General features: G+C 38.9%; 1 protein-coding gene across 1 annotated transcript in view; it reads right to left on the bottom strand.

Annotated features, from left to right (window-relative positions):
• Positions 1–23,530, bottom strand: part of trpc3 (transient receptor potential cation channel, subfamily C, member 3) — a 60,422-nt gene that overhangs the window by 10,155 nt on the left and 26,737 nt on the right. Inside the window, exons 4-9 of the mRNA XM_073820104.1 lie at positions 18,278–18,442; positions 17,190–17,406; positions 7,457–7,690; positions 7,091–7,355; positions 4,531–4,726; positions 1,278–1,487 (exon numbers count right to left, since the gene is read on the bottom strand). Coding sequence (XP_073676205.1) covers positions 1,278–1,487; positions 4,531–4,726; positions 7,091–7,355; positions 7,457–7,690; positions 17,190–17,406; positions 18,278–18,442 — 1,287 coding nt within the window. The remainder of the gene's footprint in view (positions 1–1,277; positions 1,488–4,530; positions 4,727–7,090; positions 7,356–7,456; positions 7,691–17,189; positions 17,407–18,277; positions 18,443–23,530) is intronic.

Raw genomic sequence — 23,530 nt, 5'->3', positions numbered from 1 at the left:
GTAAGACTTGTAATAGTCTTTAAAGAAGTCTCTTATGCTCATCAAGGCTGCATTTATTTGATTAAAAATACAGAAAAAAAAAACAGTAATATTGCTAAATGTTTTTACAATATAAAATAATGTTTTTTATTTTAACATACTTTAAAATAGAATTTATTCCTGAAAAGCTGAATTTTGATCAGCTATTACTCCAGTATTAATTGTCACATGATTCTTCATAAATCATTAATATGCTGATTTATTATTAGAATGATCAACAGTTGTGCTGCCAGATATTTTTTGGAACCTGTGATTTTTTTTTTTTTTCAGGATTCTTTCATGAATAACAAGTTTAAAAAGTACAGTGTTTATTCAAAATATAAATATTTTATAACAATGTAAATTATTTATTATTAACTTTTAATAAACATTTAATTATTAACTTAATACATCCTTGGTGAATAAAAGTATTAATTTCTTAAAAAAAAAAAAAAAAGAAACAATAAAAATGTACTGACCCCAAACTTTTGAACGGTAGTGTATATAGAGGTCTTTGAAAGTCTAAAGTGTTTCTGCTCATCAAATCTGCATTTATTTAATTAAAAATACAGAAAAAACTGTAATATTTTAAATATTTATATTGTAAAACATTATTGTTATTTAAAACGTAAACTTTTTTTTTTCCAGGATTCGATGAATAGAACATTTAAAATACCAGCATTTTATTTAAGAAATCTTTTGTAACAATATATACAATACTGTTCTAAGTTTGGTGACTATATTTTTTCTATCTTTTTTTGAAAGAAATTAATACTTTTATTCAGCAAGGATGTGTTCAGTTGATAAAAAGTGATAGTTAAGACTTTGTTATAAAAGTTTTAACTTTTTAATTAATCATCAAAGAATTTCAAAAAATTATTAAGCAGCACAAATGTTTCCAACATTGATAATAAATCAGCATATTAGAATGATTTCTGAAGAATCATGTGAGACTGAAGACTGATGAAAATGCAGCTTTGCATTACATAAATTATAGTAAATTTAAAGTATATTAAAATAGAAAACTGTTATTTTAAATGGCAGTGTAATTCAATTCTTACAAATATAGGTAGGTAGTAGATCATTGGATGTTGCTCTCTCTTGTGCTGAATTTTCACAGAATTCCAAATCAAAACATTTCTCTTTTTGTCATTAATTTTAAATTCCAATTCTACTTTCTGTGTATTTGGGCCAATTCAACACTCACAAACCAAAAAAAAGTTAGTTTTCAGCACATACAAACAACAAAAGACACATACCCTGGACTTCGAGTTGTCCATCCCCAGCTCCACGTCTTTTTTCAGACGGCGGCGGCGACACCGGAGCAGGTTGATCAGTCTCTTGACACACAGATAGAAAGACTTTGGACTGGGGACGATGCTGAACGGAGGTGGGAGAGTCTTGCCGTTGTCAAAATATGACAGCCAGAGTTTAGACCGAGCAAACTTCCATTCCACATCTGCATCGTCCTGCAAGAAACAGACTGTTAGATAGTGTCTAAAACTATTAGAAATCACATCATAAGCGAGAGATCAGAAACAGGGTGAAGATATCATCTCATCATGCATGTTATTTGCTTGATGTTATCTAAATCTGCTTTATTTAGAACTGATTAGTCTTGTGAGAGGCTGAGGTTGAAGGGATGAAAATCCTGTCATTACTCACCCTTATGTCATACCAAATCTGTAAGACCTTGTTCATTTTCAGAACACAAATGAAGATATTTTTGAAGAAATCCAAGAGCTTAGACAGCAACACAACTGACACATTCAAGGCCCAGAATGGTAGTATGAACATTGTTGAAATAGTCCATCAGTGATTCAACTGTAATTTGAAAAGCTCTCAGTTTTGATCAAAAATATCTTGATGAACAAAGGTCTTACAGGTTTGGAACAACATGAGGGTGAGTAATTTATGGGTAAACTCTTTAAAACTAGGAATAAAGGTTAACCCTTATGTTGTGTTATGATGTTAAGGATCTTCTTTTTCCAGAAAATGCTAGTTGATGTTATCACATTGAACTACAACGTACTGATATTGTTAACACAAGGTATAACAACCCCACTCTGACCAGGAAAACCGAATTAGGTATAGGATTTTCAACACAGCACAGCAACGGTTAAGCTGATGTTTAGTGTTGCATAAGCATTCAATTTTCGGTCAGCGATAGATGCTACAGTAAATGCCTCTCCTCCAGAAATCTGAAGTATGGGCTATTTGCACAAGTGTAATTGCTCAGCGAGAGTTGAAACCCTGTCTGCGATCCTCAAAGGCTCTAAGAGTCCTTCTGAAAGATTACAGTCATTTTAACAGCAGCATTATCAAAAGCTTCAGACATCATTTTCTCTGAGGGGACTTTTGGAAACACAGAGGACAAGTTTGATCTGATCCCAGACGTATTTTTGGCAAAGAAGCCTTAAAGGAATAGTTCACCCAAAAAAGATATGAAAATTTGCTGAAAATGTACTCAACTTCAGGCCTTCAAAGATGTAGATAAGTTTGTTTCTTCATGGGAACATTTGGAGAAATTTAGCATAACATTACTTGCTAACCAATGAATCCTTTGTAGTCAATGGGTGCCGTCAGAATGAGAGTCCAAACAGCTGATAAAAACATCACAATAATCCACAAGTAATCCACACCGCTCCAGTTCATTAGTTAATGTTTTGTAAAGTAGAAACTGTTGCTTCTGGCAAAAATGTAAGTGCATAAAGTCCATCTCCTGTTGTTCTCACACATCAAAATCCACTAACATATCAGTTACGAGCTGTTTTGAACTGTCTTTGCTTGTAAAAAAGTGCTTGATCTGTGAATATTTCTCTCCTGATTCAGATGAGACGACTTTTTACTGGAGGAAGCAATATTATAGACAGATGTTAGGTTCAGAGAAAGAGAAAAAGAAAAATGTCACCAATATTATAGACAGATGTAAGGTTCAGAGAAAAAGAAAAATGTCACCTACAGTGCATCTTGGATAACCTGAGGGTGATGAATTAATATCAAATTATCATTCTTGGGTGAACTCTCTCTTTAAAAACATCTTAATGATGGATTTGTTTCTTACAAACATAGTTTTTCGCTTCACAAAATGTTAATTGATGGACTGGAGTGCTGTGGAATACTTGTGGATTATTGTGATGTTTTTATCAGCTGTTTGGACTCTCATTCTGACGGCACCCATTCACTGCAGAGGATCCATTGGTGAGCAAGTGATGTAATGCTAAATTTCTCCAAATCTGTTCCCATGAAGAAATAAACTCATTCAGATTTTGGATAGCCTGAGGGTACATTTTCATTTTTGGGTGAACTATTTCTTTAACGATCTATAACATGAATTTACTCTTAAAAATAAAAGCTCATTATTGACAAAGATCTTTAACATTAAATTGAATCTTTCCATTCCACGAAAGGTTCTTTATAGTGGAAAACATTTCTTTAGATTATTAAAATGTTATTTACTAAGAAAAAAAATATTATTTTAAGAACTGTTAAGAACAATTCTTAGTACACTATCAGTCAAAACAGCAAGATTTTTTTTAGTTTTTTAAAGAAGTCTCTTTTGCTCTCCAAGCCTGCATTTATTGGAAGTACAGCAAAAACAGTACATTTTGAAATATTTTTATTTAAAAATAACTGTTTTCTATTTGAATATATTTTAAAATGTAATTTATTCCTGTGATCAAAGCTAATTTTTCAGTGTCACATCATTCTAATTTGCTGATTTGCTTTTCAAGAAACATTATTATTATTATTATTATTATTATCAATATTTTAAACATTTGAGTACAGTTTTTTTTCAGGATTCTTTAATGAATAGAAGATCAGCATTTATCTGAAATAAAAAGCTTTTGTAATATTATACACTATACCATTCAAAAGCTTAAGAGTCATTATAATTTTTGGGAAAAAATGCTTTAAATTGATCAAAAGTGATGATAAAGACATTTATAATGTTACAAAAATTTATATTTCAGCTAAATGCTGTTCTTCTGAACTTTCTATTCATCAAATAAACCTAAAAAAAAAAAATCACTCTGCTGTCTCCAACATAATAATAATAATAATAATGGCCGAGAGAATCTTAAGAGGAAGAAATATATATATATATATATATAATAATAAATGTTTGAAATCAGGAATAAATTACATTTTAAAATATATTTGAATAGAGAACCAGTTTTTTAAATAGTAAAAATATTTCAAAATTGTAGTGTTTTTGCTGTATTTTGGATCAAACAAACGCAGGCTTGGTGAGCAGAAGAGACTTCTTTAAAAAAACAAAAAATCTTACTGTTTGAAAACTTTTGACTCTTAGTGTATGATATTTTTTTCTTTAGTATTCACCACTCAGTTATAGCTTTTAAGATCTTGATTATGATTAGATTGTTCTTAGATTTCATTTTGGCACACGTTTTGGCACAAGTGTCGGAGTTGGTGATCTCTTGCTTAGGCTGAATGCAAACTCTTAATTCAAGAGAAATTTTCTAAATACTACGTGGGAAAAAATCTCACCTCTATTTCCTGGTACGAACTGTTTATCATGGCAATAAGCATGTTGAGCAGAACCACCACCATGGTAACATTGTAGATCCCGTACAGCACATAGCCAATGTTTTCGATAAATTTATGATCGTATTTCAACACCACAGAGGACACTTCAGACAGCCCGAATATGGACCAAAAGAGAGTTTTAAAACTCTCCTCAACCCTGTAAACACAAACAAGAGAGAAGAGTGTTTAAGATCAACATAAAGTGCCCATAACCCATTTTACATTTTTGTGTCCTTCAAACTTACTGATAGAGGTTGGTGTGTCATCAGAACAATTACAGTAAGTAATGAACAATAAAGTGAATACATTACATTAGCCAACGGCATAACACTCCATCACTTCAGCACATGCAGCAGTTTTAAGTAAATCTACAGGCGCTCCAGACAATCAGATGCAATCTTCTGGGAAAGCAAACGTCTAGAGACTAGATAAGGAGAATGACAGCAATGCAAATCTACTTTACATCCCTGGAGATCAGCTGTGAAAATGAACATCCTCCACTCACACAGACGCAATAATAATGGGATTGAGGACACAACTCCAGACTCAAATCTCAGGAGTCTACTGTGAGTACAGTACAAATACACACACACACACACACACACACACACACACACACACACACACACACACACACACACACACACACACACACACACACACACACACACACACAAGCTGACTTGTAGGACTTGTTTCATCATCTCTGACTTGCTGTGAAACAAACCTCATCCTGTTGGAGGCACTCTAGTGTGAAATGAGCTCCAGCACTTGACAGCCTCACATTTGATGCTGAGAAACCAAGAGTTCATTTCACAGGACTGACACTTCCACTACTGCATCTCCGCCTGACAGACCACAGAGCCTTACTTTGAGCTGAGCAGTTGCATGTGGTATTTTTATGCCCATCTAGCACAAAAATCACATTTATTCTGGTAAGATGAGAAAAGGCCTGTTCACACCAAGGATGATAACTATAAAGATAACTACAAAGGTTTAGCTCTAAAAATAGCTCTCAGTATTAAATAATGATTAGTTCACACCACAGCTATAACGATAAAGGCACAGATAAACAATATAGTTGAAATCACTTTCAGAACGTTTTTTTCAAAGCTGATGAACGATAAAAACATTGACATTCAATTAGAATCAATCCTGTAGCAGATCTATACAGGTGGAGCTGGGGATGGTGGAGGGTTTCAGAGGAACTTCAGAGCTGTGAACTGCTCTAGTGAATGTTAATCAGCGATTTAAAGGTAAAGCAGCAAGCTCATTGGCTGCACGTGCATCATGAACCAATCAGCTTGTGCCAACTAGTTTAACGCTGTGACTATAATCAGTTTGCATTAATGACTCATCAGCCTGCACCATCTAGAGTTTCATGACAAAACTTGGCATTTATATATACCTTGTTTAATCAACTAGTGCATTTGAAAATATGTAATTATGCACATCCCTAATTATACATATTTTATATTTTCCTATATACAGTTGAAGTCAAAAGTTTCCATACACCTTGCAGAATTTGCAAAATGTTATTTATTTTAGCAAAATAAGAGGGCTCATACAAAATTCATGTTATTTTTTATTTAGTACTGACCTAAAGAAGTGATAGTTGTTCATGAGTCTCTTGTTTGTTCTGAACAGTTGAACTGCCCACTGTTCTTCAGACAAATCCTTCAGGTCCAACAAATGCTTTGGTTTTTCAACATTTTTTTGTATTTGAACCCTTTTCAACAATGAATGTATGATAGGCAACTATTATAGAAGGTTCAAATGCTCATTGATGTTCCAGAAGGAAAAAAAGATGCAAGAGCTGGGGGTGAAAACTTTTTGAATGTAAAGATCAGGGTAAATTTAACTTTTGTCTTCTAAGAAACATGTAAGTAGCTTCTGAAGGGCAGTACTAAATTAAAAAAAAAAAATCGGATATTTAGGCAAAATAAGAAAAATGTATACATCTTCATTCTGTTCAAAAGTTTACATCCCTGGCTCTTAATACATTGTGTTTCCTTCAGAAGCATCAGTAAGTGTTTGAACCTTGTCCTAAGTGTGAAAATATGAATCTCAAAATCATACAGTCATTGTTGGAAAGGGTTCAAATGCAAAAATATGTACAAAATGCAGAAAAACCAAAGAATTTGTGGGAAGAACAGCAGGCAGGTTAACTGTTCAGGACAAACAAGGGACTTATGAACAATTATCACAAAAAAAAAAAAAGAAAAAAGAAAAAAAAAACAGCTGTGGATCATTCAGGTAACAACACAGTATTAAGAATCAAATGTGTGTAAACTTTTGAACGGGGTAATTTTATAAGTTCAACTATTATTTTCTCTTGTGGACTATATGTAAACATCTTTTATGTGAAATATCTTATTCAGGTCAGCACTAAATAAAAAAACAACATGCATTATGCATGATCCCTCTTATTTTGATAAAACAATTAACATTTTGCAGATTCTGCGAGGTGTATGTAAATTTTTGACTTTTGTATATGTTTCAGTGCATGTGTTTCACTCACGTGGTGAAGGCGGGGTTAACCTTTGCCCCCAGGTAGTAGGAATAGAGGATGAACATGCCAATCATGAATGCGAGGAAGACCATGATGAAGAGGACCATGAACTTGAAGATGTCCTTCACCGTGCGGCCCAGTGAGATCTGCAGAGGGCCAAAGCTCTCATTAGCTGGGAGGATGTAGGCGATGCGAGAGAAGCTCAGGACCACAGCGATGGCGTACAGGCCCTCCGAGATCAGCTGAGGATCAGATGGAAGCCACTTGTCTCTCGCTGAAAATACAGAAAATCAAAATTTTACCATGGCAACTTTAAAAAAAGCATGTTCTCTCAGATTCTCTTTGAAACAGAGCAGTGCTCCGATTCTCTCTCACCGTATGTGTAATATTTGATGTCCGGCGGCAGCGTGACCAGTGAGAGGTCTGGAGCGTGGATCTTCTCATCCACATACTCCTGGGCTTTCATGGCCTGCATGAAGGCGAAGAAGCGGGCAGTGAATGCTGCGATGAAGATGGAGAGCATGCCGAAATCCAGAACGTTCCAGAGCTGCATGATATATTCCCTCGGACCCTCCGTCCAAAGCTCCTTACACTCCGACCACATCATTCCTGCAGAAAACAGAGGCGCTCTTATAGTCAACATAGCAGGAGCTATAGAAAAGAGCATATTTCTATGAGTTGAATGAACTGAAAAAGATACATTTTGTAGAATAGGTATTATTTCTCATAGCGAACTTCTATCTTAAGCAATTTCAAACATCTACACTGTGCCAGAAAATCCTCAAACATAAAGTCAGCCAGTTGTGGAAATGCACTGTAATGTTTTAGGTTCACGCTTTACTCTTCCTCTCTGATGGGAAACAGACTGTAGGCAATGTGCTAGAAACTTTTCTGATGGAATACTTAAGTATTTGTGTAAAAAGAAAAATATGAGAGAAATAGTGAGGCTAATCCCATGAAATCATTTCCAGGTAACAAATTCAGAAAAAAAAAAAAATGAATTTAATAAAAATTGATAGACAATTAAGCATATGTCCACCCCAAAATTCACATTATGTGTCTAGGCTACTATTTTTATATAAATTACGTTTTAATTAAATTGCATTTCATTGCATGCGCCATTACATTTCACATAATTGTAATAAAAACAATTTGTCCACATATTTTAAGAGGTAAAATCATTGAGATATAAGAACATAAGAGATAAGGAAGAGATAAAGAAAGAGAGAGAATTAATCAGACAATTCAAAGTACCAGAGAATTACATTATAAGAATGCCAAAGGAAATCTAAGTAATAAAAATAATTCGCTCAGTTCACTCTCACACTGAAAGCATGCTGGGATGGAAAGGTGATTGTCATCTCCAAAACTACCAAAAATAGGATAAATAGGATAAATGCTTTATTTCACCATCTCTCCTAAAAGAAGCCATATGAGAGTGAGAATGGTGTCAGGGGGGTTGTGTTGAAAGGAGAAGGTCAGAGGTTTGGGTTCAGAGGAGTCATGTTGAGCCCTCAACCATCACCACAATATAATGAACCTTCCCACACACACACTTCCACAATTTTACCCTTGTATGAACACTATAATCACATTCTGAACACACATTCTGAAGACACATTTTAAACGAACATTCTGAACACACTATAAACAAACATTCTAAAAACACACTTTGAACAAGCATTCCGAACACACTGTCAATGAACAATCTGAAAACACACTATAAACATTTTTTCTTAATGATTGCTCTTATTGAAATGTAATGTAGTAGAAAGCCCATGAAAGATTTATTTTTTTTTTTTTTTAAAAATACACAGTTTTATACATATTTTCAACTATGGTCAAAATAGCAACAGGTAGCGCCAGTAGTGCAACCATTTTCACGTCATTGAAATAATGGTGCCCAGCTGGAGCTACTGGTGCTACCTGTTGCTATTTTTACCAAAATACAACTCGGAAAATAATATACTGATACGATGTCACATTGTGTGGCTTTTGGTTGTAATTTTCAGTTGAAGGGCAACAAGATAAATGATGTAGATCTTTACTGCTTTCCTAGTGATAAGAAGAGGAGAAAAAAATACGGAAGTATTTTCCTAAAGACCCACGTCTTTGTTCTCTCCACTTTAGCCCTGATGCCTTTGACACTTTTAGTAGACCACAGCTACTGAAAGAGCTTACAAATGGCAGAGACAAGAAACGCTAGAGTTTCTCGTTCCTCAGCAGGGCTGTTTAGATTCGTTGTGGGGAAAAATCGATGGTACGGCATTTGGTTTAAGCCTACACTTATATCCCATTGCAACCTGTAAGCTCTTTCTGTAGCTGTGGTCATCGTATCAGTATTTTATTTTCCAAGTTGCCTATTCTGAGTTGTGTTGCGGTAAATTAGCAACAAGTAGCACCAGTAGCTCACCGAGTGCAACCATTTCACATCATAATGGCGCCCCCCATAGTCCAAAATATGTATAAAACGATGTGGATTTGTTAAATAACGTAAATCTACTACATATTTCAGTAAGAGACATCATTTACTTTATATTAAGCCATACAAGTCCTAACACCCAGGGTTCCCTTTAAAAATGTGTAAAAATTAGCCCATTATTTACTCAACCTCCAGGCAACCTAGGTTTATATAACTCCCTTCTTTCAGACAAATCCAATCAGAGTTATAAATAAAAAATAACCTGGCACTTCCAAGCTTTAGAATGACAATGGTCCAAAACAAGTCCAACAAAGTGCATCCATCCATAATAAAAAGTGCCTCACAAGGCCAAGGAAGCCAAGTTTCCTTACCTTACAAAAGAAAAACCTCTTGGTTTATATTGAAATCCTCTGACATTTTTCTTTACAAATCCTTTTTTTGTACTTCTAACTCGTAAGGCATTGTTCTGTTTTGGTTTCTCCATGCCACGTCCGCATTTGTTACTTCCGAGTAGCGCAACGCCATTGTCTTACGTCATCCGCCTTGAGCTGCTTCTGTATATGACCAGTTGGCGCAAGCTAGATTAAAGTGATTTAAATATGGATATATAAAAAAACTGCATCAATTCACTACAGGAAGCTTTTAGTCACCCCTAAGAGCTATGTGAGGCACTTTTTATTATAAATAGATGCACTTTATTGGCTTGTTTTGGGCTGATGAAGAAAAACACTCACCCATTGCCATTCTAAAGCTTGAAAGTGGCAGGATAATTTTCAATATAACTCCGATTGGATTCGTCTGAAAAAAGAAGTCATATACACCTAGGATGCCTGGAGGGTGAGTAAATAATGGGCTAATTTTCATTTTTGGGTGAACTATCCCTTTAAATAAAAAAAAAATATATATATATATCCATAAGCTTAGTGTGCTCAAGGCATGTCGTGTGTGCTTGGTTTATTTTTTATATATATATATATATATATATATATATATATATATATATATATTTTTTTTTTTTTTTTTTTTTTTGCTTTATTTAAACATAGCAAAACAATAAAACAAACAGAACAATGACCACAGATACAGTCCACAAGTACATATTAACATAAACGACAGTTTAAAAAAAAAAAAATGAGTAAAACAACCAATGTTCATGTTAACCTTCCGAGGTTTTGCAAAAAGGTACGTGAAATCCTGGGGCCTACATACTTAAAGAAAGGAGTCCATATCTGATAAAACACATCCATTTTCCCTTTTGACCAGTAAGTAACATATTCCAATGAAAGAAAATCAAATATTACTTTATGCCACTGTCGGTGGTTTATCAGAGATCCATTTAAGTAAAATACTCTTACGAGCGGCATAAGTAAGGAGATTAAACAACTTTCTGTCAGAAAAGCTTTTTATATTCTTATCAGCAACACCTAACAGCAAATAAAGTGGATTGAGGTTGCATCCTGTATTAAATATAAGACTAAGTCTCCCACAAATCTGTACCAATAAGCTTTAATATGTAAACATTTCCAAGTGCAATGAACAAAGTCCCCCTCTTCTATTTTGCACTTCAGGCACAATGGAGAAAAATTTGGATTAAATTTATGCCTGCGTAATGGAGTAATTTGGAGACGATGTAAAAGTTTGAATTGTAGCTCTTTAGTTCTATTACAAATTGATATATTGCCAGCGTGCTGCCAAATTTGTGTCCAAGTATCTACATCAATTGACAGCCCCAGTTCTTGCTCCCAAATAGCTAAGGTTGCCTTATTATTGACTTTCGTTCCTTTTAAAAGAGCTTCATAACATCGCTTTATTAGTGACCTCTTAGATATACTATCCAAGAGCACTTGTTCTGTTGGAGTGGGGCAAGAGGAAAATCCAGGGCCGATATGTTTTTGCACGAAGCTCCTTATTTGTAAAAACCTGAAGAAGTTGTTTTGAGGTAACTTAAATTTAGCCTTCAACTGTTCAAATGATAACAACACCTCCTTTTCAAATAAGTCTTTTATAGTGGTTATACCAACGTCTTTCTTGATTGAGAAACCACTGTCCATTATTCCAGGCTGAAAATCATAATTTCCTTGGATTGGTGTTATAGGTGACAAAGTTTTGGCTTTCCCTTCTCACCTCCTGATTAATTTCCACACTCGTAATGTATTACTAATGATACTATTCTGCCCTAGACCATCAATCTTTTTAACATCCAACACGAACGGGAGACAGGCCAAAGGGACCGGTAAGCCATCACCCAAATTAAATGATTCAATATCTAACCAAGATGAATCTGGATCATTTTTCACCCATTCAAAAATATACCGAAACTGGGAAGCTAGCTGGTACAGCCTAACATCCGGGACCACAAGACCTCCTTTATCAATGGGAAGTTGCATCTTAGTAAGTTTCAGTCTTGGTTTCCTCCGGTTCCAGATAGAAGAACTGAACCAGCCATTAATACGTCTAATTACAGTACAATTTAGGAGAATTGGGATCATTTGAAATAAGTACAAAAATCGAGGTATGACAACCATTTTAATCAAAGCTATCCTTCCTAACATAGACAATGGCAGGGGGGTCCATCTATCCAAATCCTCATGCACTCGTCGCAAAAGAGGATCAAAGTTAGTCCTATACATTTGCTGTAACAGTGGGGTAATGAATATTCCAAGATAGGTAAAGCCCTGCGTCGCCCATTTAAAAGGAAAAGAGGTTGGAGGGGTACAAGACCTTTGCCTTCCTAAAGGCATTGCCTCCGATTTAGAAAAGTTAATTTTATATCCTGAAACCTCACTAAACTGCTCAATAATCTCCATAATCACAGGAATAGACTCCTCTGGTTGAGTTACAAACAAAAGGATGTCATCCGCATACAAGGCAATCTTATGTTGTTTATCTTTAACACAAATGCCAGAAATATGCGGGTTGCATCTCACAGCCTCTGCTAGAGGTTCAATAACCATAGCAAAAAGCAAGGGTGATAAGGGGCAACCCTGCCTGGTGCCCCTTCCTAAGTTAAAACTCTCAGAGCGCCTACCATTTGTAATAACAGCTGCTACCGGACTATCATACATAATCTTAACCCATTGTATAAAAGTATCTCCCAATTCAAAAAAATTCAAAGTATAAAACAAAAACTCCCACTCAACCCGATCAAATGCTTTTTCAGCATCTAAAGAAATAACCATACTATTAAGATTTTTATATTGTGATAATTGAATAATATTAAGTAATCTTCGCATATTGTCACTAGAATAGCGTCCATGAATGAACCCAGTTTGGTCAACTTTTATTATACTTGGCAGTATCTTCTCTAATCTCAAAGCTAAAACTTTAGACAGTAATTTAAAATCAGTATTCAGAAGGCTAATAGGCCTGTATGAAGAGCATTCATCCTCTGGTTTTCCTTTTTTAAGTATAAGACTGATATTAGCCTCTCTAAGAGATCTAGGTAAAGAATTCAATTCAAAAGAAAAATTAAACATCTGAAGCAGTGGTTCCTGTACTAACGGTTGAAATTCTTTATAAAATTCTGTGCTAAAACCGTCAGGTCCCGGCGCTTTCCCTAAGCTCGCAATTCGCAAAGCCTCCATGAGTTCCTCTTTAACTATAGGCGCATTTAACACTTTTCTTTGTACGTCACTAATTTTTGCTGAATTAATTTTTGAAAAAAAAAACTTTTAATCAGTTCAGCCCTATTCAAAATTTTTTCGCTGGTGTATAAGTCAGTATAAAACTTTTTGAATATAAGATTAATACTCTTGCTATCAAATTGTTTTTGGCCAGAGGAGTCTTTGATACATGAAATATTTTGTGAATCAGCTCTCTTTTTCACTAGGGAGGCTAGATATTTGCTCGGCTTGTTGCCAAACTCATACAGTTTTTGTTTAATAAACCAAATATTCTGACGTGCTTTTTGAGTAAGAAAAGAGTTGAGTGCCGCTCTAGCAGCTAAAGTTTTATTTAACTTGATATTGGTGGGGTTTTGATTGTACTCTCTTTCAGCCTCAGCCAGCTGCAACTCCAAAACTCGCTGTCTTTCTAGACTCTCTCGTTTCTTCTTACTTTCATATGCAATAATAAGACCACGAGAAAAGACTTTACAAGTTTCCTACAATGTTGAGGGAGAAACCTCTGTGGTATGCTTAATTGTGTAGAAAAATTTAAATTCTGACTGAAAATATGAAATAAAATTATGGTCTTTCAATAAGTAGGGGTGAAATCTCCATTTACCAGACTGAGGTGCTTTTTCACCATGTAGGAGTTCCATAAACAATGGTGCATGATCAGAGATAGCTATATTACCAATCTCACATGAAACAACTGAAGACAGTAAAGCTTTAGGGGTAAAAAAATAATCAATTCTTGAGCTACTTTTATGAACCCCTGAAAAATATGTAAAACCTTTGACACCATAATTAAGCATTCGCCAAACATCAATATATCCTAAATCAGCACAAATTTCTGCGACCAATCTAGCTCGCTTTGATGGAAAAGAAGCACCAGCAGGGAATTTATCTACAAGTGGGTCCATTAAGCAGTTCAAATCCCCTCCCACTACACACTGTGTACAAGCAAACTCTGCTAACTGAACAAATGCTTTAGACACAAAATCAAGCGGGTGGTTTGGAGGCATATACAGATTCATAAGTGAAATATTATCCCCAAAAAGTAAACCTTTTATCAGAACATATCTCCCACCTCTGTCCTTAATACAAGTGCCCAGTGTAAAAGGCAAATTTTTGTTAATTAAAATACACACTCCCCTACTATTTGAGGTAAAAGATGCAAAAAAAAACCTGGCCCACCCAGTCTCTTTGTAGCTTCACATGCTCTGCATCTTCCATATGAGTCTCTTGAAGGAAAGCTATATCAACTTTTTTGTTCTTCAAAAAGGAAAGAACTTTTTTTCTTTTGATTGGATTATGCATACCCCTTACATTCCACGAGCAAATTTTTAAAGTTGATCGGTCCATTGTTGTGGAAGCCCTTCACGTTGATAACTTAAATACTCAAGCAGCAAAACTGTAGTATGAACTTCTGTGGTTCTGTAACCATCAGAGGTGTCAGAAGACCCTAAACCTGACTGTGTATGCAGGTGCGTTGTTCCCGCTCCGGCGTTCAAGTGAATCAGCCACTCACAGCCGTTTCGTTCAGGCATTATAAACGTTTAGTCACTCTCTCAGAGAAAAAGAAAGAACATCTTGTAAGTCCAGTGATCAAACCCCGGACGCATCGCTTGTGTCAGCGGTCGGAGCGCACAGAGAGTCAATAAAGGCCATTGCTTTCTCCGGACTGTTGAATACCTTAACGGAGTTATCAACCGTTATCCTCAAAGTAGCAGGGTAGGTCAAGGAGTAACGAAATCCCATGTCCTGAAGCCTTTTCCTAGCCTCGTCGAATCCGCGGCGCCTCCTTTGAGTCTCCGCAGAAAAGTCCTGAAAAAAATGGATTCTTCTCCCCTCAAAGCGCACCTCCCGTAATTGCCTCGCTGCATCCATCACCCGCTGCCGGTCCACGAAGTTATGAAAGCGGACAATCATGGGACGAGAGTACCTTTCAGACCCAGGGGTTCCAATTCTGTGTGCTCGTTCCAGCTTCACTCGTCTGTTCTTCGTTTCCAGCTTAAGTATTTCGGGAATCCATTTCTCCATGAAATTAACAGCGGCCAAACCCTCAGTCTTTTCCGGAAGGCCGATGATCCTCAAGTTACGACGGCGTCCTCTGTTTTCCTGATCATCCAGTCGCTCAGTTAGTAAGGTTATCGTCTTTTCAATCTGCGCGGCTCGACTCTCTACCCCAGTAGCCGTATTCTCGAGAATTACGATCCTTTGCTCCGCTTCTTCCACTCGGTTATTAGTACGCTACACTTCGTTTGAGACACCCTGAATTTTCTCGAGAATCAGTCCTAGTTTAGAGTCAATCATCCTTGCGATGTTAGCCGTCAGAGATTCCAGAACTTTACTGGTTTCAGGACTTAAATCAGTGCTAACTTGCAGTGCTAATCCAGCTTCATCGGTCTTTTCAGCGTCCTGAAGAGCCGCGCCATCTTTCTTCTCTGTAGCTTTTTTTGTGCTTTTTGCGGGCATTCTGACTAAAGACGATCCCCAAAAGTTTTCCAGTGACATGAAAGAGTGTTTAAACTTACATTTATCGAGAACAATGGCTGTTAAGTTGTTTTATTCAGGATAAATTTTGACAACTAAGCCGGAGCTTAATACAAATACCGCTTACTCGGTACCCTGCATCGCCACGCCCCCCATGTGTGCTTGGTTTAAAAAAAAAAAAATCACACTACTAATGGACTTCACGCATGGTCGCTTCCATTGTCAGAGCCGTTTGATCGGTCAACATAAGCACAGTAAAGATGGCTTTTACGCTCTTAACATTTTAAAGGTGTTGTCATGGACTGAAAGCCCGTCATTCTGTCACTATCCAGGTGGAAGCCAAACAACACTTTTGGATTTTTGCACCATTCAAGCAAACACTCAGCAAATGTCACATGGCGTTGTGAATTATTTAGTGACATTGCAGCAATAGCACATCATCTTTGGTGATGCTGACTACAAAAAACCTACAAAAAAAACAAAACTTAATCACCACTTAAAATGAAAATTAACTGATGCAAACGTCGCATTGCACGCAACACGTATCAGTTTCCCTCATCTAATGCGTTACCCCAGCATCTTGTCCCGGTTGAAATGCTGAAACATTTTCTTACATCAAATGTAATGAGGTGCTCTCAGTGTGGGTGAACTCTCTGAACCACAAACGAAATAGGAAAATGATCTAAACCCAATCCAATCTGCGGTTTGCTTTCTCAATGATGCATTACCTGTGAAAAGCCTTGTATTACTAGAGCCTTTCACAATGCGACAGTGATGAATGAACATGCCTCCTTTTAAATGACTCAAAAATAATTTGCTGAATACTGTTTGTTTGCTTGTTTTCGTTTCTTAAAGTGAGTGTGGAACCTTGAAAAGTCCTCAGAGATAAGCTAAGAGAAGAAATTGTTGAATAAAGTTGTTTTCTTTGCACACAAAAAGTGTTCTTGTAGCTTTGTAATATTACGGTTGAACTACGGATGTCACATGGACTATTTTAACAATTTCCTTTCTACCTTTCTGTGCCTTATATGTGGTAGTTGTATTAGTGTCTTTGTAGGGTCAAGAAACTCTTGGATTTCATCAAAATTATCTTAATTTGTGCTCCGAAGATGAACAAAGGTCTTACTGGTTTGGAAAGACATGAGGGTGAGTAATTACTGACATAATTTTCATTTTTGGGTGAACTATCCCTTTAAGAAAGCATTATTTTCAGTCGATTCAGAGAGCATTGACTCTAATCCACTGAAACTCTCACTCTCTATCGGTCTCATCAGGTCGAAATCATTGAAAGGTTCATTGATCATCCTGCTTTGGTCCTGCAGTGAGGAACTCTATTTCTGACAGCGCAGGAAAGAAATATCTTAGTCTCTTGAATAAATGTCCCTTAATACTAAAACTGACAATTTTATACATGAAAGAACAACCACAAATGAGATCTCCTCAATCTCTCAATTGCTTCTCCTACAAAGTAATGAGATTAAATTCTCATCAGATATCTAGCAAATCTCTTTAGGTCTAAATGGTGGTTGTACAAAGGGAACATGTAAGTGCTGAAATCATATTAATGAAATAATATTGATTACATTACCTGCTACCCAGACCATAATCAGTATTTCTGTCCAGGAGAATTGTGTGGTCTTGACTCTGAAGATCTGGAGCGGGTGGTCAGTGACGGTGACGTTGGGAAGGGTGGTGATGCCTTCAAACCGATCGGATGCATTGAAGACCAGCAGACACAGGAAGATGATAAAGGAGGCTGCATGAGCAACAAACTTCATAAAGGGACTGCGTAGTATTTTACCAAGCTGAGAAAAGATCGAAAAGATCAACAAATATGTTGAATAACAAACATTATATTGAAAAAAACAGTCAAATTTACTTTTTTTACAATTTTCATCTAGGAATTGCTAGTAAATTTTACAAATAACAAGCTTGGTCAGAAGCTCAGCCGACACGGAATTGGACTTAGGATGTGGAATCCTTGGGTACAAACCCTGTAAAAAACATGACTCATTATGAAAGAGTTGAAAGATGAGATATCAAAAAACAAGCTAAAACAGCATGCTTGCAAATGCGTTTTTACATCACATTCACTTTTGTTCATATCAGATTATATTAGGTGTAGTGCAGATGGTACGTTATTTTAAAACGTCACTTCAATTTACGTTGAATATGTCATGAAACGTACATGGTGGTATTAATTTCGCGTCTTGCGGAAAAGGTATGTTTTCGTCATGAGATCAGGTTAACTTAAACTTATTAACTTGTGTATTTCAAGCAACAATTTTATTTATTGTTAAGCAGGCAGAAGTTAGTCTGTGGCAAGTCTTCCGGTTCATCATCCACTATAGGGAAATAACGAGAGGAATAACAACATGTAGTAAACGATAAAACTGTTTGCACTACAAACCAGTGTATTAATAATTAAGATAATACATTAAAATAATTTGGTAAGACACACCAATTTGGAATATCAAGCAGCAAAACAAGCTGTTTTGTACAGCTAAAAATAACTAGATGCGAATTAGACCGGAAGCCAGACCCATAAAATTTACAAATGGCCAGGCCCGCTCTTATGGGGAAAAAGATGGATACTCATAAGTAAGAGTGGTTGTGTCTAAGCTGGTACTGTAGGACCAAGACTTGTTTTTGATATTTTAATAAAATGTATCTTACCTTACTGCATGGGGCAAACCAATACCCCACAGCAAGCAAAGGGAGTCCCAGTGCCACCACCAAAACCACCAGGCACTTCACTGCAATGGTTTGCTCACGAAGACCAGACAGATTCTCATACCAGATGGTCAACAACTGCTGCTGACAGTTCGGATGAGCCACAAACTGCAGAATCAGAGACAGATTCATGAGTGACACATTGTCAGGAAGTATTTTGGTAGCACTTTACTTCAAGTCTTTATGAATAATGCATATTTATTTATAACGTAAAGCATTATACCTTTTCATGTATATTTGCAACAAGTTAAAATGCACGATTGTAGATTTGTTGTTAAATCAGAATTAGTTTGTGTGTGTGTGTGTGTGTGTGTGTGTGTGTGTGTGTGTGTGTGTGTGTCCATGAGGAAACAGGCTTATAAATCATGCACAGTGAGTTTTTTTGAGGAAGTAAAAGTCTGCACAATCTCCTGTGAGGGCTAGGTTTAGGTGTAGGGTAGGTGTAGAGCGATAGAAAATACAGTTTGTACAGTATGAAAACCATTACGCCTATGGAATGTCCCCATAAAACATGTAAACCCAACATGTGTATGTGTGTGTGTGTGTGTGTGTGTGTGTGTGTGTGTGTGTGTGTGTGTGTGTGTGTGTGTGTGTGTGTGTGTGTGTGTGTGTGTGTGTACCTGGTATTCATCACGTTATGGGGACCAAATGTCCCCACAAGGATAGGAATACCAGTAAATTTTGACCTTGTGGGGACATTTCTCAGGTCCCCATGAGGAAACAGGCTTATAAATCATGCACAATGAGTTTTTTTGATGAAGTAAAAGTGTGCACAATCTCCTGTGAGGGCTAGGTTTAGGTGTAGGGTAGGTGTAGGGCCATAGAAAGTACGGTTTGTACAGTATAAAAACCATTACGCCTATGGAATGTCCCCATAAAACATGTAAACCCAACAGTTGTTGATGTCCTTAAGAATATATATTTGTGGTATAAGTGCCAAAATCCATCTCAATATATTTTTACAGCTCCTTTTTTAGAAGCTCTGTCAAGAACAGGTCGATTTTGGCCCATCTAATTAATATTCATGAGCCTCTCTTCTGATTGGCCTGTTGTTTTCTGAGTGATGCACAGCCAGGCCAACCACAAGTAACTACAGTCATGTATGCTGTAGCCCAGAGCCATAGAGAGAGCCTAGCCTGCTGATACTCAACAGGAAATTTCAGAATGATCATTAATGTTTTTTTTTCTTTTTCAAACACCGAATGCAGTAGCTACGTAACTGTTGCTTTAGTAATGCCCCTTTCACAATGCGTGCTGATTTCGGAAAATTACGGGAATGAGCGCTGTGTGAACAAAAGCCAGAACCAAATGCCATAAAGGCAGTGTTGTAGTGATGATGCATGTTATTGTGCGACTCTTCACGACAGAAAAATACGTGCAAAGTGGAATGAAGCAGCGATCTGGCAGCTCCTCACTATCAGCGCTGAACCACAGATTGTTCATCAGGTTAGTTTCAGTTTAGTGAAATGTACATGTCGCATTACACCTCACATCCAAACGTCACGTCTTTACGGGTTTTGTGTAAAGCACGCACAGATTCCGGAAAACAACTGTAAATGAACCAAATTAAACAATTCCGGAACAAATCATGGGACACGTGTATTTTCCGGAATGGCTGTGTGAAAGAGGCTGAAGTTGACGGGCCAGTGGTCTCTTATATTCACGTTCTTCGGAAGCCTGTGCAATGATGTAGTTTCCTGATATCCATCGACTAAACAACGTTTTCTCGACTTGTTTCCGTGTTGTTGTTGCTTAGCAATAAAATGAACGCGATGTTGCCGGGGTTTGACAAAAGGAGGGTGGGATGGTGGTTGGTGCTCAAGGTGGTGACTAAAGGCGGTGACTGAGTAGATCGGACGTCACATTTTTACGGAAGTCACAGCGGCTTGTGAAAATGAACAGCTACTTTATGCAGGCTGTGTGCAGTTTACTGTGGATTGACTGTTTTGAAACTCATTTGGTAGTTACATAGCCCCTAGACCTCAGTTATCATGACAAAAGCCAGGAAATTTCGATTTTGACAATATGGGACCTTTAAAATTTGTTTAATGGCATCTTTTTTATGACTGAAGGTGAGTATCACTGATACCAAAATTACTTATGCCTCTATTTTTTTCTTTTTTCCTCATATTTAACCAATGACTATAGCCATTACAGTATAAATAAAATTTATTAGACTTTAAAAAAATAACAAAATCTTGAACTTGAACTGAACTTAAAACAATCTTTGCATAAACCCATTATTTACCTGTGCCCTTCAGCAAGTAGGAGATATACATAAATTGAATAAAGTTACCAAACACTAAATTATCTAAATTAAATATAGACGAATCCTTAAAGCTACAAATGTTATTAAATTCCTCTTTTTACTTTTGTTCTTTGATAAACCCCTGGGGTCGACAAACATTGGTGTGTTTTGTGGCAGATTTTCTAATAACCCCAAAAGGAACTTCAATTACTCTGTCATTCCCCTTCAGTCGTTTCACTATGACGTTACATATGGGAACTCACTTGAGAGACCAATCATCTCTGAGCCTTATTCAAAAGGCCAATGAACATTGGCGAGTGGTATTTGCATGCCAAGCCACTCCCCCGTACATACGGGTATATAAGATGGCGGCACGCACCACTCATTCAGGTTTTCGCTTCAGAGCCTCACTGCTCGAGCCATTGCTGATGTTCCTGCGAGTTCTTTACTCTCTCCCCGCTGGTGTGCTGCCGATATAAAAGAGCAAAGCATTTAAAAGAGTGTTTTGGCAGCCGCCAGCGGGATCCTGCAGGCGGCCGTTTTCACGGCCATTAAAAGCCTCCTGCTCTCCAGCTAGCAAGCCCATTTGAGTGCACAGTGGTGCCGCGGTTTCCTCCCTGGGCAGACCGGGACTAAAAGAGTGATTTCTCACGGCTGTGTAAAGACGTTCTTTTCAGAATGGCTTTCCGGCCGTGCGCTTCTGAATGTGGCAGTTTCCTTACCTCTCTGGACGGACATGAACGTTCACGGATTGTTTGTGCGTTCATTGCGAACGCATGACCATGCTTACGCTGAAGTCTCGCTGCTCGTTCGTGAGCCGTCAATGCTTTTCGGCCGCCGTGGCGAGGCACGAGGGGGACATTCAAGTCACTGTGCTGAACGTACCGCCGGCTGCCAAAGCCCTGTGGTCTTCTGCACCTCAGCGTGAGCCCGTCGAGCTTCCAGAGCAGTACGCTTCCCCGCACGCCGGGCTGAGCATCTCCTTTGGTGCTCCACAAGAGGATGAGATGTCTGTTGCAGCATCAGAGGGAGAGCCTGCGAGTGAGGATGGCATCCCGGCGGCTCAGCGCCCCTTCGTGGTCGCTGCCCCGTCGGAGGTTGACTGGCCCTTTGTAGCTCACTCGCGAGTTCCGTTGGGCGAACAAAGGGACCTGGTGCTTCGGCACCTCTGCCATCTGGTCCTTCAGGTCAACCGAGTGTAGAGCAAACTCTCCTTAGTGCAGAGGACCTCTTTTCTCGGTTTGGAGCCGGACTCGGTCAACATGACAGCCCGCCTTACCAAGCCGCGCAGTTAGTGCTGTAGTGTCTGGGATTACTCAGACACAGCACAGCGGTTCCTCTCAAAATATAGAGGCTCCTGGGGCATATGACAGCTCCAGCCGCAATCATGCCGCTGAGCTTGCTTCATATGAGACCGCTTCAGCACGATCGAGTCCCGAGATGGACATGGCACCGTGGCACACTCCGGACTGGCGTTTTCCCGCAGTGTTGCCCCCTATTGGGGTGCCAAGTACAACGGGCAAGCAGCATCGGGCTCCTGGATAGGACCTCGATTGCAGTGGCACATCAATTGCCTCGAGTTGTTACCTGTGCTTCTAGCCCTTCGTCGCTTCCGACCGACGTTGCGCCAGAAACACGTGCTTGTTCGCATCGACAGCACTGCAACCAGCGCTCACCGCTCCCGTCGCAAGTCACAACTCGCCCGCCATCTGCTCCTATGGAGTCAAACGTGGCTGAAACTGCTACGTGCCATTCACACAGATCCAGGAGAACTCAACCATGCAGCCGATCAGCTCTCACGGCAGTCCACCCACCCTGGAGAGTGGTGACTCCACCCCGAGACAGCCCAGCTGATTTGGAGCCATTTCCGCGAGGCCCAGGTAAATCTGTTTGCCTCCCGCCAATCCTCCCACTGCCAGTTGCTTCACTCCCTCAACGAGGCTTCCCTCGGCAGGGACGCACTGGCACACTGCTGACCTCCGGGGCCCAAGTACGCCTTTTCCCCAGTGAGCCTCCTAGCACAGACCCTGTGCAAGTTCAGGGAGGGTGAGGAGCAGGCTCTGCTGATTTGCGCCACACTGGCCCACACGGACCTGGTTCCCAGAACTCATTTCCCTCGCGGCAGCCCCTCCCTGGAAAATCCCCTTGAGGAAAGACCTTCTTTCGCAGGGGATGGGCACAATTTGGCACCCGCGTCCCGACCAGCGGAACCTGGACAGGACGCGTCAGACCTCTCCAGCCTTCCACAGGCCATGATAGAAACTATCACTCAGTCCCGAGCTCCCTCTACTAGGCAGGCTTACGCACTGAGGTGGGGTCTATTCGTTGACTGGTGCTACTCTCGAGGAGAGGACTCCCAGAGATGTCCGATTGCAGTAGTGCTTTCCTTCCTGAAAGAGAAGTTGGAGCACAGACTGTCCCCTTCGACTCTCAAAGTATACGTTGCTGCCATCGCAGCGTATCACGATGCAGTGGATGGAACATCCCTTGGTAAGCACCAATTGGTCGTGAGGTTCCTTAGAGGCATGAGAGGGATGAATCCTCCCAGACCGCACCTCATACCCTCTTGGGATCTCTCCGTCGCCCTTCGGGGCCTACGGGACGCCCGATTCAAGCCACTCGCGTCAGTCGAGCTCGAAGTTCCTGTCATTAAAGACAGCGCTCCTGACCGCGTTGGCCTCCATCAAGAGGGTAGGGGACCTACAAGCTTTCTCTGTCAACAAAACGTGCCTAGAGTTCGGGCCTGGCGATTCTCATGTCATCTTGAGACCCCGGCCTGGATATGTGCCCAAGGTTCCCACCACGCCCTTCCACGATCAGGTGGTGAACCTTCAAGCTCTGCCCCTGGAGGAGGCAGACCCAGCTTCTGCACTGCTGTGTCCAGTCCGTGCTTTGCGCTTATACGTAGACCGCACTCGGCACTTCAGATGCACCGAGCAGCTCTTTGT

The sequence above is a fragment of the Garra rufa genome, chromosome 16, assembly GCF_049309525.1.
Source record: "Garra rufa chromosome 16, GarRuf1.0, whole genome shotgun sequence".
Lineage (NCBI taxonomy): Eukaryota > Metazoa > Chordata > Actinopteri > Cypriniformes > Cyprinidae > Garra > Garra rufa.
This window is presented reverse-complemented; position numbering and strand designations above follow the sequence as displayed.